The sequence below is a fragment of the Choristoneura fumiferana genome, chromosome 17 (assembly GCF_025370935.1).
Source record: "Choristoneura fumiferana chromosome 17, NRCan_CFum_1, whole genome shotgun sequence".
Classification (NCBI taxonomy): Eukaryota; Metazoa; Arthropoda; class Insecta; order Lepidoptera; family Tortricidae; genus Choristoneura; species Choristoneura fumiferana.
This window is the reverse complement of record NC_133488.1, coordinates 15,004,009-15,021,807: the sequence shown is the minus strand read 5'-3', so window position 1 is coordinate 15,021,807 and position 17,799 is coordinate 15,004,009. Positions and strand designations below refer to the sequence as shown.

At 37.0% G+C, this 17,799-nt stretch overlaps 3 protein-coding genes across 3 annotated transcripts in view; 1 reads left to right on the top strand and 2 right to left on the bottom strand.

Annotated features, from left to right (window-relative positions):
• The window catches only part of Mdr50 (Multi drug resistance 50), a 33,557-nt gene extending 28,873 nt beyond the window's left edge, over window positions 1–4,684 (top strand). Inside the window, exons 19-23 of the mRNA XM_074100227.1 lie at window positions 24–183; window positions 293–487; window positions 654–860; window positions 1,877–2,023; window positions 2,420–4,684. Coding sequence (XP_073956328.1) covers window positions 24–183; window positions 293–487; window positions 654–860; window positions 1,877–2,023; window positions 2,420–2,614 — 904 coding nt within the window. The 3' untranslated portion in view covers window positions 2,615–4,684. The remainder of the gene's footprint in view (window positions 1–23; window positions 184–292; window positions 488–653; window positions 861–1,876; window positions 2,024–2,419) is intronic.
• Window positions 4,685–6,367: 1,683 nt separating this feature from the next.
• agt (O-6-alkylguanine-DNA alkyltransferase) lies at window positions 6,368–7,240 on the bottom strand. Its single transcript, XM_074100476.1, has 2 exons — window positions 6,735–7,240; window positions 6,368–6,577 (listed from the first exon to the last, which is right to left on the bottom strand). Exons 1-2 carry the CDS (start codon window positions 7,044–7,046, stop codon window positions 6,368–6,370), a joined length of 522 nt encoding a protein of 173 aa, XP_073956577.1. The 5' UTR covers window positions 7,047–7,240.
• Window positions 7,241–11,269: 4,029 nt separating this feature from the next.
• Window positions 11,270–17,754, bottom strand: LOC141437050 (prostaglandin reductase 1-like). The gene is made up of 7 exons (XM_074100254.1): window positions 17,671–17,754; window positions 16,729–16,831; window positions 16,188–16,373; window positions 15,978–16,096; window positions 15,481–15,635; window positions 13,246–13,351; window positions 11,270–11,549 (listed from the first exon to the last, which is right to left on the bottom strand). Exons 2-7 carry the CDS (start codon window positions 16,788–16,790, stop codon window positions 11,317–11,319), a joined length of 861 nt encoding a protein of 286 aa, XP_073956355.1. The 5' UTR covers window positions 16,791–16,831; window positions 17,671–17,754; the 3' UTR covers window positions 11,270–11,316.
• Window positions 17,755–17,799: the final 45 nt, after the last annotated feature.

Below are 17,799 nucleotides of genomic sequence, written 5' to 3'. Positions count from 1 at the left end.
TAATCTTGAAAATTGCTTTTTAGATCGTCACAAGCATTGTTAATGGGAGCCTCTTCTGCTGCACAAGCTTTCGCATTTGCTCCGAATTTCCAAAAGGGAATTAAAGCTGCAGGCCGAATTATTTTACTGCTCAATAGGCAATCGAAAATTACGGATCCTGCTCATCCTGTTATCAGAGATTTCGTAAGTTATTATGTTAATTATAAAATAACAAAACCATACATACACGTCTTTCTTACTATTTGTGGAGGTACGAGTATTACTACATTTACTACGTTACTTATTATTGCAGAAAGGTTCAGGCGAATCAAGCTTGCAAGGAGTCAACTTCAAATACCCCACGCGGCCCATGATACAAGTTCTCAATAATTTGAATCTTGAAATACAAAAGGGTAAAACAGTTGCTCTAGTTGGTGCGAGTGGGTGTGGAAAGAGTACTGTCATACAGCTTCTCCAAAGATATTATGATCCTGATGAGGGCATAGTGGTAAGTTCATAAATATTATAAGTTATGCCTGCTTACTGAAAAAAACTTCATCTAAATTTTATCGTTAAACCCGGTTTAAAATTGAAAGTTCCATACATTTTCTAGCAATGCCATTGAAAAGTATAAATACAGACATTGTTATCAACGATTTCTCAATTTTTTTTAGGCACAAGATGGCATACCCATAACAAAACTTCGTCTTGACGACACCAGGGGAACCATTGGTTTTGTACAGCAAGAACCTATATTGTTTGACCGTACGATTGGCGAAAACATTGCTTACGGGGATAATTCTCGAAACCCAAGCCAAGATGAAATCGAAGCTGCTGCAAAACAAGCCAATATTCACAATTTTATTACTTCGTTGCCTTTGGTAGGTCTACGTACATTATTATATTTAAATTACAGTATTTTCAAAAGGAAAGACTGTAACAGCAAACGAAAAAAAAAAGTCAGGTCAGGTCTTTTTATTACCCGACTGCCCAAAGGAGGGTTATATTTTTCGAGCGTATGTATGTATGTGGGTATATATGTCCTTTTGTTTGGGCCTCGCTGCAGCCTGAACTTTGTGTTATAAGTTTGACCGCTATGTGTCTGTCTGTGGTACCGTAGCTCTTAAACGGGTGAACCGATTTGAATGCTGTTTTTTTTATTTGAAAGCAGGGTCTCCAGCAGGGGTTCTTAGACATGTTTTATCAAAATCGGTTCAACCGTTTTTGAGATATTGAACTTTGAAGTGACAATGTCGGGGGTTTTCCAACTTTTTGTTGGTTAGGTTATCTTCTTTTTAATATTTTTTTCACTTTTTATGCTCTTAAAATGTTATTTTAGTCTCTGCATACCTATCAGGACCAAAGCTTCTTATTAATCTCGAGGGAGATTTTTTTAATTTACTCTAGAAACCCCTAAACAGCCAGTCACGGTGTTTGTTAATGGAGGATTATCGCCATTTTTATTGATTGTGTATAGACAATTTTAAAGGCGTGGAAATAACTTCAAAATGACTGCAAAAATATTTAAAAAAAGATTTAATTTCCTGAAACACGATTAATGATTACGAAAATAAGTAATAACATAATACTTCATTATATTAAGGATGAATTCATTTTATTATGCGTAGTTTTGTATAGAACGCAGTTTTTATTCCTCGCATTCAAAGTGAAAAGTAGAGTGTTTAACGCGAGACTAAACAACCACAATGACACTCGAACTATAGCCACCCTCGCACATCTCGTGTCATTATGGCTTGTTTTAATCCCTTGTTGAACAATCTACGATTAAGGCAGTCGGGTTTTTGATTTTTTTTAATTTATTGTTTTATTAAAATTTAGTACCTAATAACTAAATTTTAGTTTGACGTTGTACTTAACCTATATAACTATTTTTTAGGGTTATGACACCAATATTGGTTCAAAAGGCACACAGTTATCTGGTGGACAGAAGCAGCGAGTGGCCATCGCAAGGGCATTAATACGGCGGCCACAAATGCTCTTGCTAGATGAAGCAACTAGTGCTCTCGACACTGAGAGTGAAAAGGTACAGTTTCGACTACGGTCTGTTTTAGAATAGGTATAGCGTGATTTATCATAAAATACGTAAGACACTTTGCTAGAGTACAACAAGAGCACAACATTATATTTTTATCCGAATATGGCAAATCCAAAAGAAAGGTTTATATTATTTTAGCAGTCTATTTAAGTTTGTAGGCATGAGACTTTCTTACAAAGAAGCATACACACTGTACTTGGTACAATTTAAAACGAGATACTTTGTATGTTGTTGTCCCTGTTAATTATCAGTTAAGGTAAAGTAATCTTTAAGCCGGACCCATAGTACAAAATTTTTATACATATTGTTTATAATGGTAAGTAAGATATAGTTTGAGAATAGATCTGTTGATGAGAAGTGACGTGTGCTTGTGCGTGTGAGCAGGTGGTGCAGGAGGCGTTGGACGCGGCGAAGGCGGGCCGCACGTGCGTGATGATCGCGCATCGCCTGAGCACCGTGCGCGACGCCGACCTCATCTGCGTCGTGCACAACGGACGCGTCGCCGAGCACGGCACGCACCAACAACTTATGGACCTCAAGAAACTTTACTACAATTTGAACCGAAGAGGATATTCATAACAAAGCTAATCCCACTAAATTAATCACTGTCAGTTAGCGTAAAATGAATTTAGAATTGTCTTCCTTCCTAGGCCTTCCTTTCCAGGCCTTCCTAGCACTCCTGGCAGCTTTTAGTACTAACTAGTACCAGACTTTTACATCAATGATCTAATATGAATATTTTCTGAGAGCTGTTATAGTGCAAGAATGCACTATGCGGTTAGCCGCTCGGTTTTAGGGCGCCACTTCAGTGTTAAAATGTTCACTTCGCTAGTCGCTACACGTGACGAGGCGTATGATACAAACATAGGCAGTGCTCCGATAAAATACTTTCGGCAGTTAACCTGCTTTTTGTACCTAATAGGTAATCAAGTCATAATTGTTACTATGTTCAGTTAAAGGTACCACTTTTGGGGTTTCAATATAGAATATAATATTTTTCCCAAGACAACTTATACCTACTATCTTACAGCTTATGTCATCTTGATCCCAAAATCCTCTCCACGGAAAGTCATTTCTACTCAAGAATGGTACGTGACGTGAAGCGGTTGAAATAAGCACAAAAATTTTAACCGGGATGATGGATATAAGTTTTTTTCCTCGTGGAATCCTGTTATAAATAAGTATCGGCGTCGGGATGAATGTTCGGAGGGACGGTCGGACGTTGTTAGTATTGTGTGTCGGTGTAATGGGGTGACAAATAAAAACCGGCCAAGAGCGTGTCGGACACGCCCGAAATAGGGTTCCGTAGCCATTACGAAAAAATTAAGTAATATTTTTCAAAGGATTTCGTATTTTGAAGCAAAAAATACTTGTTACCTCTTTGATTGGGTAATTTATAAAAAAAACTAAAACAATGCAATAAAGGATTTTCATACATTTTTTCTGCTCTAGAGCAGAAAAGTCCCGCTTTGTGCTGGGTATTTAGTGCGGTTATGATGAAATTAATGAATAGTTGGAAGAAAAGGTATTTTATTTACCTATTTAGCTACTTATTTTGTACAGTGTATAGGTACGTTACTTATTTGCATTTAAATAAACAATAAGTAATACTTTACCACAAAAAAAAAACCTGGACCACAATAAAATTTTAAACAGCATTCATAGTCATAGTCATAGTATTTAAACAATAAACAATACAGGTATTGTGTTTGAAAATTATACAATAATTTAAATACAGAGAAGAAAGAGAAGAAACACATATTAAAGTAAACAGGAAACAAAACCAAATAATAACAGTATTACCTATACCTAGTTAACAATGTACTTACACTCAATTATTACAAGTATATACCTACTATTCTAACACATTATCAAAAATTTCATCTACAATGTAAAAGCAACTCCTTAACAAAAAGTTCTTTAGCTCTTTGTGAAACAATGAGTTATTTGTTATAGATTTAAGGTAAACAGGCAGCCTGTTGTACAGTATTACAGGTTGATGGCTAGCTATTCTAGCTATTATCAATATAAGCTATTCTCGGACCCTATTCCATTAAAACTAATTGCCGACCCCTGTTCTACTCCATTTTACATGTATTACATTCATTGTATGTCATTTGGTAGCTTATGAAATGGTTGCGCTTATCGTTTATCTTTGATTCCGAATACGAAAACTGCAAGTGTACTTTTAAAAAAATCAGTAATGCCAAAATATCTCGAAAATGAGACATTGTTTATCAGGGTAATTTTTCTGTTTAGTAGGCGACCTGTTGAACTATCTCCCCAAGTCTGTTATGCTACTTTTCATAATAATATGAGACACCCTATTTGAATGCCTAATGAGTTTGTCACATTGTAGTGATAGTTCTAACAAATGATCAGCTAGTTAATTGCCCTTGCAGGGTCCATGGTCAAAAATATAATCATTGAACCAGGGAGAGTTAACAGTTCCACATACAATGACACTACTTAACCCTGGTTTAGCAGTTAATATAGAGTAGGTAATGTAGTTAAGTAAGCCCGCCTTAAGAGTGCCGTTAGGTATATATCATACGAAGTTTACAGAGTAAAAAGAAGAATGAATAAACTATTTTGTTTACATGTTTATAAATTTGTGTAGGTATAAATAAATAACAATTACCTAGTAATTATAATTTGTTTCTTTCTTTTACCCTTCATTTAGTCACCCAGAAAGCACAATAAATTTAAATTGGTCCTCACAATTAAACATATGATAGTTTATGTGTTGTGGGAACTATAGTTTTTCCTCAAGTTATGTAAGAGTTGTGCATTACGAATCAAAAGGATACAGCACTATTTCTGTAGTGCAATCAATATAAGCAGCATGTCTAATTTGCTAAAGATCAAAATTCAGACTTACTGCTGATATTATTGGCACAGAAGATTTTTGAGCATCACATTATTTTAACTACCCTTTTTCTAATGCATTGATGCTCACAATTGCATTCACAATCTCTTTGTAACATTTATCCTATAGCTTTTGACAAAAAGAAACGCCAAAATTGGACAGCGTTATGCAATAAGCGATCAAGCGACAATGAGTTGAAACCGAGAAAATGAGTTTGTAAAATTTTAAATTTAAATCATTTGCTGTAAGTGCATTTTTTGAGTTAAAAGTACAATTCTTACTGTACAGTTGCAGAAGTGTACATAATAATTACAAGTTAAAATAAAATTGCGATATGTATTTAAGTTTTTAAGTTATTTACGTTTTTCCGCTTAATTCTTTATAGCACTAAATCTATGATCAGGCTAATTTATTTAGTAATAACGTACTATACGACAGAATTGTCGCTTGATTCTTTAATGCTTTTTGTTTTAGGTGAAATATAAAACAGAATAAGATTATATCCAAATATTTCAATACACTTTTTTATGTAAGTCAAATAAATACTATGTTAAATGTATGATTTGTAAACTTAAAAATCTCCTTCCGACAAATTTTGTGAAAAGCGTCAATATGGCTTGGTTTTAAGCCAAAAATAAATATACAGTGATTTTTAATTGGTGGTCAGGAATAAGAAAAAGCGATAAAGAAAGACGATCATACTGAATAACTTTTGCCAAGGGCCCAATGCGAAAATCAGCTATTCCTCTGCAGCGGGGAGTCAGACAAGGAGATGTGATCTCTCCGAAACTGTTCACCGCTGCATTGGAGGATGCTTTTAAGGTTCTGAACTTGAAAGGACGAGTCATCAACATTAATGGCGAGTACTTCACTCACCTTCGATTCGCCGACGATATTGTAGTCATGGCTGAGACCATGGAGGACTCAGTAGCTTACTGACCTCAGCAGAGTTCATTTATTTATTTAATGAAATTGCACAGTACATACATTTTACAGTTAGTAAGGGTGTTGCAGTAATATCTAACTGAGTTGGCCTGAAAATGAACATGGACAAGACGAAAGTCATGTCTAATGTTCATGTTAATTCGATATTGCGTTTTTATAATAACGGGAACGGTAAAACCAAAAGAATTATCGACAACTTTTGGGCGCTTCATTCGTTATTGAGATTATAAATGTCTGTTTATTTATTTTGTAAAAGTAACTTTGTCGCATGATTCTTTTCAACGTAACGAATGTTTGCTTAGGTTCATACAAATTTTGATGTGTCGCTTGATTCTACCCCTTATAATAAGGCAGTAGAAATCATTTTTGTAATGGAAAATAGTCGAGTACATAGTTTCTCATGCTTAGAATCGACCTGCATTCATAACTTTTTTTCTTCGATTTTGTCGCTTAGGTCGTTATTGCATAACGCAGTCCAATTGATCGTGATTACAAGTGTGTAAGACAATATAGCCTCACTATGATGCATGAAAGTCATACAGGACACATCTAGATTTTGAGCCTGCAGCTACTAGTCGATGGCAAGGGATCACCACCAAATGAGCGTTTGCCCCACACGCAGCACCTACAGCCCGCGAATGGCTCGCAGGTCGGCCCATGGATTTAGCAAGATCACCATAGGATTGTTTTGAACCATAGGGAATTTCTAGAAGTTTGTTCCACACTTCCTGTAATTAATTGAGAAGGAAATTTTACAACCTCTCCTAAGTGGATAAGTCTTTAAGCAAAACTAAATTCTAGTCGCTAAGCAAAAGTGTGTGATTGATTTATCAATAATAGTTTGCTGAAGCCGTTGCAAGTTTGGAATCAATTTGACTTGGATACCTTTTGAAAATCTGAGCCATAAGTTTTGATAGGAACTGTAAATTTCTTAAGATTTCCGCTTAAGTAAGACTTTAGTTCTTCTTCAAACTGCTTTAGGACATCATTCTTTTGCTCTTTGAAACTACATGACAGTTCTTCACTGAGAATTTTGAAAGTCTTGTCGAAGGCTTTTGAATCTTCGAAAATAACGGTGTACAAGTATTCTTCGTCCGCAGCCGCGACTAGTTCACCGATTGGAGACTCAATTGTAGTCACATACACAATTTTTGAAGATTTATTGGAGTATTTATCGAGACAATTTAATTTCGGCATGGTGGTTATCGTTGTAATTAATAAATATACAGTAGGTACAGTTGTGGTACTTTTACTAAATGGAATGTTTTGATGAATGACACTCAGGTGTGCCTGGGCTATGTATTATTATTAAAGAAATAAAAATTCAATGTAATTACTTTTGATTTAAGTATAATTTATTTATTTTGATCGAGTTTGACTCAGTTTTGACTTGACAGAACCACAGACAAATTGAAACAAAAGCGCGGGAGAATGAACACTGGGTGTATTAACGTTTGAGTAATTAAATAAAACGCTACTTGGCGAAACACACTCAGCCTTATTAATAAACGTGGAGTAGAGTAGGTTTAACTTTAATTCGAGGTTGAACTTGAGATTAGTAAAAGTCAGTATTAATAAACAAGAAGTAAGGAAAGAGTAAGCTAATCCAGGCTTAGTCTCGGACTAAAACTTAATCCTTGGTGATGCCTAGTTTAACGATGGAGTAATATTGGAGTAACCTAACTTTTCTGTTTCGATGATTGGTGGTTGTGGTTTGCCTGTGGATTTATTTGAAATTCATTGTAGTAAATTTATTTACCTAACCACTATTTTTGCGCTTTTAAAGTCCGCAAAAATCCTTTCGAGCTTTCAGAACACGAATTTAAAACTAAATACCGATTTAGTCGTGATACTGCCAATTTCATAGTTGATATGGTGAAAAATGAGTTAGCGAGAGGTGGTCACATACCGCCTCATATCAAGTCTTAACTGCCATAAGAGTCTGGGGCCGTGATATCTTCGTTTTTACTAAATTATTTTTAATGTGTATTAATTAATATGCGATCTTTATTCAATAGTTTTAGTTTCATTCAGTATTAATCCCGTAATAACAAACAATGATGTTGAAGTGACTGTAGGCTACTACGAAACTCGAAAATCGAAGTTCGTATCATACCGTCCCTCTCGCTCTCGTATTAAATAGTATAAGTGTCAGAGGGACCGCACGACACGAACTTCGAGTTTCGTAGTAGCCCTGCTGTTTTCAAAAGGCTGACAATGCAAATATACATGTTCTGGTGGCCAGCGTCAGAACTAATTACCACTACACTTACACCATTGTGACTGTAACAAGAGTGAGCGAGATACACTAGAAAACAGCGCCGTGCTCGGCCGCATGTTATATTTGGTTCTTTCTACTTCGAATGGGGGTTCATACCACAGATTAAGACATTTCTTGTTTTTTTTCTGTGGTTCATTCCTCGTTCATTCAATGACTCATTCTTTTATTTTTTTCTCACGCTGGGTTGCCATTGTTTACGTCATAGTCTAGGTTTAAGAAATGTTTAACTAATACCTCGCTAGTCCATGTTTATTAATACAAATTTTAAAACTGACTTAATACTTATTTAGTCAAGGAGTAACTAGTCCAAGTGTAAGTTCGGATTAAATTCGAATTAGATGTTTTTTATTAATAAGGCTGACTATGTTCGCCTTTAGCTTATTTATTTAATTATCATTTTTAGGGTTTCGTACCCAAAGGGTGCCAACGGAACCCTATTACTGAGACTCCGCTGTCTGTCTGTCTGTCTGTCTGTCTGTCTGTCCGTCTGTCACAGGGCTCTATCTCTTGAGCCGTAATAGCTAGGCACTTGAAATTTTCACAGATTATGTATTACAGTGGCCGCAGTGGCCGCTACAACAACAAATACTAAAAATAAAATAAAGTTAACAATTACAGAGGGTCGTCGTACAAGAAACGTGTTTCATTCAGTGGTTTTTGGTTGCTAGGCCGTCACTTGCTAGGGGCAACGTGAGTATGTTGTTATTAATGTTTAACTACTTATTAATTTGCGATTTTATAAAACCTTCGATAGTAAATTATTATACTCCAAGACAGTGGTTTATTTTTTTGTGCAGCATTAAGACTAAATAACAATTTATGATCCACAAACCTCCGACACACACTACACACACTTCACAAAAGCCAACTTCAATAAAGCACTCACAGCCGCTGTATTTAATGTTTTTACACTAAAAAATGTCCGTTATAATTCATACTAAGTAACAGTATTTATTTACAAGGTCCAAATTTAAAATCTGGTTAAGATTTATTCACTAATTCATAAAGTACGCACCGTTCGGCCGAATGAGGGCTATCGTTTTTTGTCTCACTAGATGGCGCACTGTAGCGTGAGGTTTTTAAGTATGGCTTTCAAAGTCTGTTATTACGGGCGTGAAAACAAAGTTTAGATTAAAATCATATTTAATACACCTTAAAACCGTACCATAACAATGTCGAGCTTGCCACAGTGTTGCATAGTCCCCGTTTTGTTCGGAAAAAAGGGAGGACAAAGGTTTCCGAGAGACAAAACTGTCTCAAAACACAGACATTCATTGCCCCGGAACGCATATTTGCCATAATTAATTTCAGATATTGCAAAATATTCACAAAGTTATTCTAATTATAAATAAACCCGCGTAGCTCACCCAAAAACTATGAGATTTGACATTTCGGAGACCTCACGCTACACTAGCGCCTCTAGCGGTGAATTCATACGCGATAGCCCTCATTGCCGCGTTCAGCTAATTTTTTCTGCCGTAGGTGCCGGGCGGCGGCGCATGGCAAGAGTCTAAAGCGCTATTCAGCCTCCGACAGGGCGACAGCCAAAGAGGATGAGAATTTAAAATTGTTCTTTATTCAAAATACTTGCACCTAGTGCTTACATTTTGGTGATATTATTTTATTAACTTGTAATGTAATAAGTATAACTAGTTATGTTTGTTCGGGTGGAATTAATATTTCAACTAAAATTTGAAGTGGATATCTTCAACCGATTGAGCTGAAATTTTGAATGCATGTATAAATCCGATGACAATACAATATTATTACGACGTAGAGCTGTTCTGATGATGAAGTTAGATGTTCGTCATAGGAACTCTGTAATAAAACGACACGACTGCATCGATTTTGGTCTCATTTGATTCGTCTTGACGACCGTAACCAGGGGCAAAAAGGACCGCCAGCAAAAAGCTTGTATTAGTTTTTTTTACAAAAAAATAATACTGAACTACTTACTTACTTGTTTTTAAAACATTGTACGGAGGTGCGGAACCCTTCATGCGCGAGTCGCTCGCACTCGCACTTGACCGATTTTTTAATTTATACTTATCTAATACATTTATAAAATCGGACCTCATAAATGTACACCTACACCCGATTGGCAGTGACGTGATGTGATGTTGTAAACAGCGCCCTGCTTGCAGGGCTCTATACGTCCCTTATGCTATAGATGAGAGTGTCCACTGCATTGGAACCGAACCGTATGGAGCGGATGGATTAATGTATGTAATAATGTAATCTTTATATGGTACTGCGTGCACTGGATCGGCATTTGTGCGCCGCAGAAATCTATACAAAGCAACAAATCCGTCCGCTCCGTACGCCGTACGACTCGTTTCCGATGCAGTGGACGCGCAGCTTTTAGGTGTAAGTACAACCGCGTCCCTCCTCACTATGTGACTCATAGTGAGCTGAAATTCGCCTCCAATACAGCAGGGCTACTACGAAACTCGAAACTTGAAGTTCGTAACGTACCGTCCCTCTCGCTCTCGTATTAAATAGTTTTTTTTTTAGTTGGCTGGATGGCAAACGAGCAAGTGGGTCTCCTAATGGTAAGAGATCACCACCGCCCATAGACACCTGCAACACCAGGGGGATTGCAGATGCGTTGCCAACTTAGAGGCCTAAGATGGGATACCTCAAGTGCCAATAATTTCACCGGCTGTCTTACTCTCCACGCCGAAACACAACAGTGCAAGCACTGCTGCTTCACGGCAGGATTAGCGAGCAAGATGGTGGTAGCAATCCAGGCGGGCCTTGCACAAGGTCCTACCACCTGCAAAAATAAAAATTAAATAGTATAAGTGTCAGACGGACCGCACGACACGAACTTCGAGTTTCGAGTTTCGTAGTAGCCCTGCAGACACGGATATCAAAGTTTCCTTATTTAGTTATTCACCCGACTGCTCAAGGGGGGTTATTTATTTACATAAGATAGCTAAATAATACCATTCTAAAATTTGCAACAAAGTTAGCCTTTACGACGCTGATTACGAGCAAGTTGACGAAAACATATTACACCTACAGTTTCAGTACTTACTTATTTCACTTATTTTACCTAATCTAGGTTCCAATACCAAAACTAAAAAATGAATGAGTCTTCACTGGATCCTATGAATTCGAAAATTAAAAGACGTACTTAATGATTTTTAATCATCTATATTTTAAGCAAATTGGTAGGTTCTGTTATTTAACTTTAACAACAGCTTTGCCAGTATTTTCTCCTCTCAAAATACCAACTAGCGCCTCAACCATATTGTCAAATCCATGATAGACTTTTTCTTTGTACTTGATCTTTTCTTCGCGCAACCAGTTCATATTTGCATTAATACCTTCATCCCATCGATCTAGCCAACGATTTACCAAGAATCCTTCCACTTTTAGTTCTTTGAAAACGATCGCTGGCTGCAATGTTGTCACTGAAAATAATATAAATCAATTATTACAATTCGAGGCTGGATCTAGAAATCGTGGGTGGTAATAGAGTGCTCGTCCTGGGCGGCATTTATAACAGATGAAAAATTATTTCAAGACAAAAAGATTCTTCCTGAAAAGCACCTAAATAAGTAGTGCCTAGTCCACAACTGAAGAAAATCACATCACATGAAGTTCGGAAAATTCGTAAATCCGGTGCTGTTAATTTTTTTTATTTTATGTGAACGTAAACAATAAGCTGGCCTTAACTTTGTGGGGGGAGCTCCAATGGAGAGATCTCTCTCCAGGCAGGTGTTATGCCTGGAGAGAGATCTCTCTATTGGAGCTCCCCCCACATTGGTGACCCCGACAATGGGCGAAAAACGCAGCCTTCGAAGACATCCAAGACGAAGACGCAGTCTCACAGCAGGCCAGACTAACCACACCGTGCACCCTAGCATGCCATATGCCGGTGTACTGCCTTTTCGGCGAAATATGTTTCGCAAAATTTCACTTAGCAACCAACCTTTCGCCAAAGTTTCATTTGGCAAACTAATATTTGGCATAACTTTACTTCGCATTTTTTTTATTTCGCAACATTTTTACATCGCAAAATTTTACTTCATCACACATTTATGTGGCAAATAATTATGTAGCAAATGATTGGCTTAGGCAAATAACAAATGTCAAATAACATTTGGGCATTTTTTACATTGAAAAGTTATACTTTAATTTGATTTGTGCGAGCGAGCGAAGCGAGCGAGCAAGACGGTTCGTAGCAGAAGCGACTTGGATAGTTTAGGTTCAGAAGGCTAAGGCGGGAGCGAAGCGGAGCGAAGCGAGCGAGCAAGACGGTTCGGAGCAGAAGCGACTTGGATAGTTTAGGTTCAGAAGGCTAAGGCGGGAGCGAAGCGGAGCGAAGCGGAGCGTAGCTCCCGCCTTAGCCTTCGATGTTAGGTTTTTTTTTATAGCAGCCAGGATAAATGACACTAGAAAAGTAGGTTGGATGCCATTCAATAAGTTGCTAAATTAAGGTATGCCAATCAATACATTTGACGAAAAACATAAATGACATCTTAAAAAATCCAGGTAATAATTTGCATAATAATAATTTATCGAATCATTAGTTGGGAAATGATATCAGTGCGAAACGTTGAGTTGGGAAATAACATTTCGCCTAAATAAAAATATGGGATAATAGTTGGGAGTTAATAATTTGCTAAATAATTTTCGCCGATACATTAGTAAACCCCATATGCCATATGCCTGGTGTCTACAGTGTGACAACCTCAACTCAACGCAGCTCACGCCACGCAGCTCAACACAGCTCACCCACAGCTACGCAGCTCAATGCAACTCAACTCAACGCTCGCCAACAAGGCTCCGAGCAACACACTCAAGCAACTGGCACCTGCAAGCGCCCACATGACGCACAGACTGCACCGCACTCCACGCCGACCTCCGGTCTAAAAAGGGGGGCTGATGTAGCAACTCCTAGCGCCATCTAGTGAACAACAATAGAAACTCCGACCATGTTCTACATCGCGCCATCGAAGTTTCTCAACGCGGTCGCATATATACAAGTTCCGTCGCTCTTCCTTCGGACTTCGGTCCCCAGGCATAACACCTGCCTGGAGAGAGATCTCTCTATTGGAGCTCCCCCCACAACTTTATATTTATAATTACTCCATATAAATGTACCTTTTGGTAAAGTAGCATCATTATAGGAAGCTATAGCTCCACAAACAGCGACCCGACCGTATTTGTTCATGTGGCTCATGATAGTAGAGCTAATTTCTCCTCCAACCTATGACAAAAAAGGTGAACGTAATATTGAGTATTAAATTCATATAGGGGGTACGAGGTAGGTACGTACTTATTACAATAAATAAATATAATGGGACTGAGGACCTAGTGCCAAACTAACAAAAGCTTTGTGCTATGGGTAATTACTAGGTAATAGATAGAGATAATACAGGATTTTACACACCTACATAGGTACTTATACATGTTAAACGTCCAAGACTCAAGAATAAACATTCGTATTATTCAAACAAATATCTGCCCCGGCCGGGGAATAAACCCGGGACGTCATGAGTTCTCTAATCACTCACTCATGATATAATGTAATTTTCTCAGAAATCATCAGCTAGATTGTTATATATATTATAATTTAAACCTAAAATCAATCTGTAGATTACACTATCATAAAAGTTCGTCTAATGAACAGTTTTGCCGAAATTAAAATTATGTTTCTTTTTTGTCATTTTGTAAAATCTGTTTACGCATAATAGTATATGTGCCGAAACTGTTTTCGCATAATTATATTACGCAGAATTCTTTTACGCATAACCAATGTAAGACGAATGGGCTTTAGGCATAATTTGCGAGTACCGAATATAGTTTAGTCAGAAAAAGACTAACGCATATATTAGTTACGCAGAAAGTTACTTTGGCATACTTATGTAATTTTGACGATATAAGTACTTAATAAAATCCTTTAATATTACAACAGAACCGAAGGTTTTCCTCAACTTTGCTCTGTTTTTTATTACCTAAGCTTATTAACATAATCCGATCTACTTCTCTGGAAACTAGTAACTAAGTGGGTGATAGTATTTTTATAATGCGGGGACATGACTGTGGCAAAGTCGACGACGCCCTGCTTCGCGGGGCTTCTGTTTCTAATCTGAGGGACATAAGGTAACTAACCAACCTATCCAGGCTAAAGGGGGGTAGATTATGATTGTTTTATAATGTACCCCCTTTTTGTGACCTTTTACTGGTGGCTATTCGTTCAAAAGTCAAAATATTTTTATTCAATTTAGGCTATAACAAGCACTTATGAATGTCAAAAAAAATCTACCACCGGTTCGGAAAAACCTTTGTTGAGAAGAATCCGGCAAGAACCTCAACGAGGTATTTTTTTTAAACAGATTTACAATATTATCGCAATTATTTAACACAACTTTATTTTTAACACAGTAGGTTCGCTATTTGAAGTAAGGGATCGCCAATGCGGAATTATTTCCAAATATAATATAATCATTAACTTTATAATACGCCGTTTTGTTTCGTTTCGTTATAAATACAATTTTTACCTAACCTAATTACCTATTTTTCTAGTCATTATTATATTTTTTTACCATTTACCGTTTTTATATTTACCATAACACTAATCAAGAAATGGTTCATAATTTAATTTCGGACATAGATTTGGACTGGATTTCGGGCTATTAAATTCAGCTAAATTACATATATAAGTATGCTGAACAATATTATGCATAATAAAACTCGGCCATGTTAAAATTATGCTAATATAATATTCGGGTAAACAATCATCCGGCTTATAAAGAATTATGCCGAACTAATTTTCGGCAAGTTTTAAGATTCAGCGCAAATTAATTAATTATGCGAAACCTGATATATATGCGTAATAGGTTTCGGACTTCGGTTTGCCATTTCGCCTACTATTATTTTTAAACTTTATTTATTTTGACACGTTCCCACATATAAGTTGCGAGTTAAAAAGCAATCAAAATCGTGTAACAGTGAGGCCAATTATATAAATATCATGGGACACTTGACACCAAATGATCCAGTCCCAAATTAAGCAAAGCTTGTACTATGGATACTAGGCACCAGATAAACATACTTACATAGATAAATACATACTTAAATACATATTAAACAACCAAGACCCGAGAACAAACATTCGTATTATTCATACAAATATCTGCCCCGGCCGGGAATCGAACCCGGGACCTCAAGCTTCATAGTCAGATTCTCTAACCACTTGGCCATCTGGTCGTCAAATCTTTTGCTAAATGAATTAAACTTTTACCACTGTGCATTTTTTGTTTCTACCAGAGGGTAAAATAGAAGGTGTGAATAGAGATTCATAATAGGTACTCAGGTCATGATGTTCGAACATACGTTATCAAAATAACAATCCACGCGTTTCGGCGCTCCTTCTCTAAGTGCAGCTTTAATGTTAACGGTCTTATAATTGAACGCACGGTCAAATCCCAATTCATTTTCCAAATATTGACATTTATCATCAGTACCCGCAAATCCAATGACACGGCAACCTGGAAGCATAATCTTATATAGAAGAGACTGTACAGCCAACTACCAAAATATGTCTTTAACTATATTTATCTAGCACCAAAAATTTAAAATTATTTTAATTCATAGTTTTATTTTTAGTATCATGAAAGTATTGAACAAATACTCAGCGACACAAAATTTGGCCCACTCTACATACAAAAAGTACCTATTATTGCATAGGTACATACATTAGAGGGCTAAATCTTTTGCTGTTCAGTAAGTATAATTCTTTCACCGTACTCAACGCAGTTAGGTGAAAAACTTGAGAAGTGCAGCGATAGAAATAAAACATACATTATCGTGTGTTTTTTAAAGAAACTTACCTAATATTTTACCGATCTGACCAACATGAGAGCCAACTGCGCCTGCTGCACCTGTGATAGCAATGGTTTCACCTGCTTTTGGATATAAAATTTCCTTTACGCCAAAATAAGCAGTATTTCTGGAACAAATTTAACGAATAAACTTCATGCCAATCTAAAGAACTGCAGTTCTGTAGACTGAAGTCTACTGAAACGTTTACTTTTATCTACCCTGGCATTCCAAGCACTCCCAAGCCAATTGACACAGGATGTGAGCCTACATCAGGCAAAAGAGTGATTGGCATAAATCCTATAGATGGAGAGACTTTCGGGTTGCAGATAGTATGTGTCCGCCATCCAAACGATCCAACTACGTATTTACCGACAGGATACTGTTCATTACGACTTTCAATTATCCTGAAAAAGATGTAATTCTGGTTTTTAAAATTTTAAAGATAAGTTTAGAACTAGATTAAATAAATAAATATCACGGGACAATTCACACCAATTGACCTAGTCCCAAAGTAAGCTTAGCAAAGCTTGTGTTATGGGTACTAAGCAACGGATAAATATATATATATATATATATAGATACATACTTAAATACATATTAAACACCCAAGACCCGAGAACAAACATTCGTATTTTTCATACAAATATCTGCCCCGACACGGGAATCGAACCCGGGACCTCAAGCTTCGTAGTCAGGTTCTCTAACCACTAGGCCATCTGGTCGTCTAAATAAATTAAAGTAAAATAAGCGAATACGTACTTGGCTACCTGCCCCCCTATCATGTCAGTTGGCAATTTGTACCCAATCATATAAGCACGCATGTATGGGTCGATACTCAAGTATTCTGCTTCAGTTAGAATTTCTAAAAAAGTATCAAAACGCATTAAGTATCAGTCATATTTCAAAGTTCAAAATATTTTAGTATGACGGTTAATTTCAAATATACTCGTACGTAATAATGTAAAATAATTGATTCAATTTTACTTTGCTTCTCCGCTACAAACCGTGCACCACAGTTAACATGCAAACTATATGTATATCAATATTCGCTCTTATAAGTACATCAAACAATACATATGTAACACAGGTTCAACTATGACTAACACCACGTAAATTACTCAGGCGTTACGAACTCTCTGCGAGCTTAATATTAAAACTTAGTTAGGACACAGCCACCCACTCATATCATATTATATGTCGCATGCTCGCATGGACTTATCTGTGTTGCACGGTTCGTAGAGTAGAAGAGAAACAAAGTATTAGTATGGTTCATACATACCTACATACAATGTAGATAGGACAAACTACCGTGCAGACAGTTAGCATCATGATAAACTAACCAACAATAAGTTGGAAAACTCCCGACTTTGTCACTTCAAAGGTCAATATCTCATAAAAGGCAAAACCAATTTTGATGAAACATGTCTAAGAACTATCGCTAGAGAAAGTGGTTTCAAATTAAAAAAAAAACGCTTATAAATCGCTCCAGCCGTTTAAGAACTACGGTGCCACTGCCACAGGCAGACACACAGACACACACACACACACACGCACACACGCACGCACGCACGCACGCACGCACGCACGCACACACACACAGAGACACACAGACAAACAGACACACATAGCGGTCAACCTTAAGTATAACACCCCTCTTTTTGCGTCGAGGGTTAAAAATCATAAAGATCCTAGATATCCTACCTCCATCTTTCAATTCCGGAAGATCTTCCTCGACAATTTCAAAGTCACTCTTTTTTGGTTCTCCTTGAAAATATTTTGTAAGTACATATTTTTGTGCTCGTATTTTGCCTGCGACGCTGGAGTAAGCTC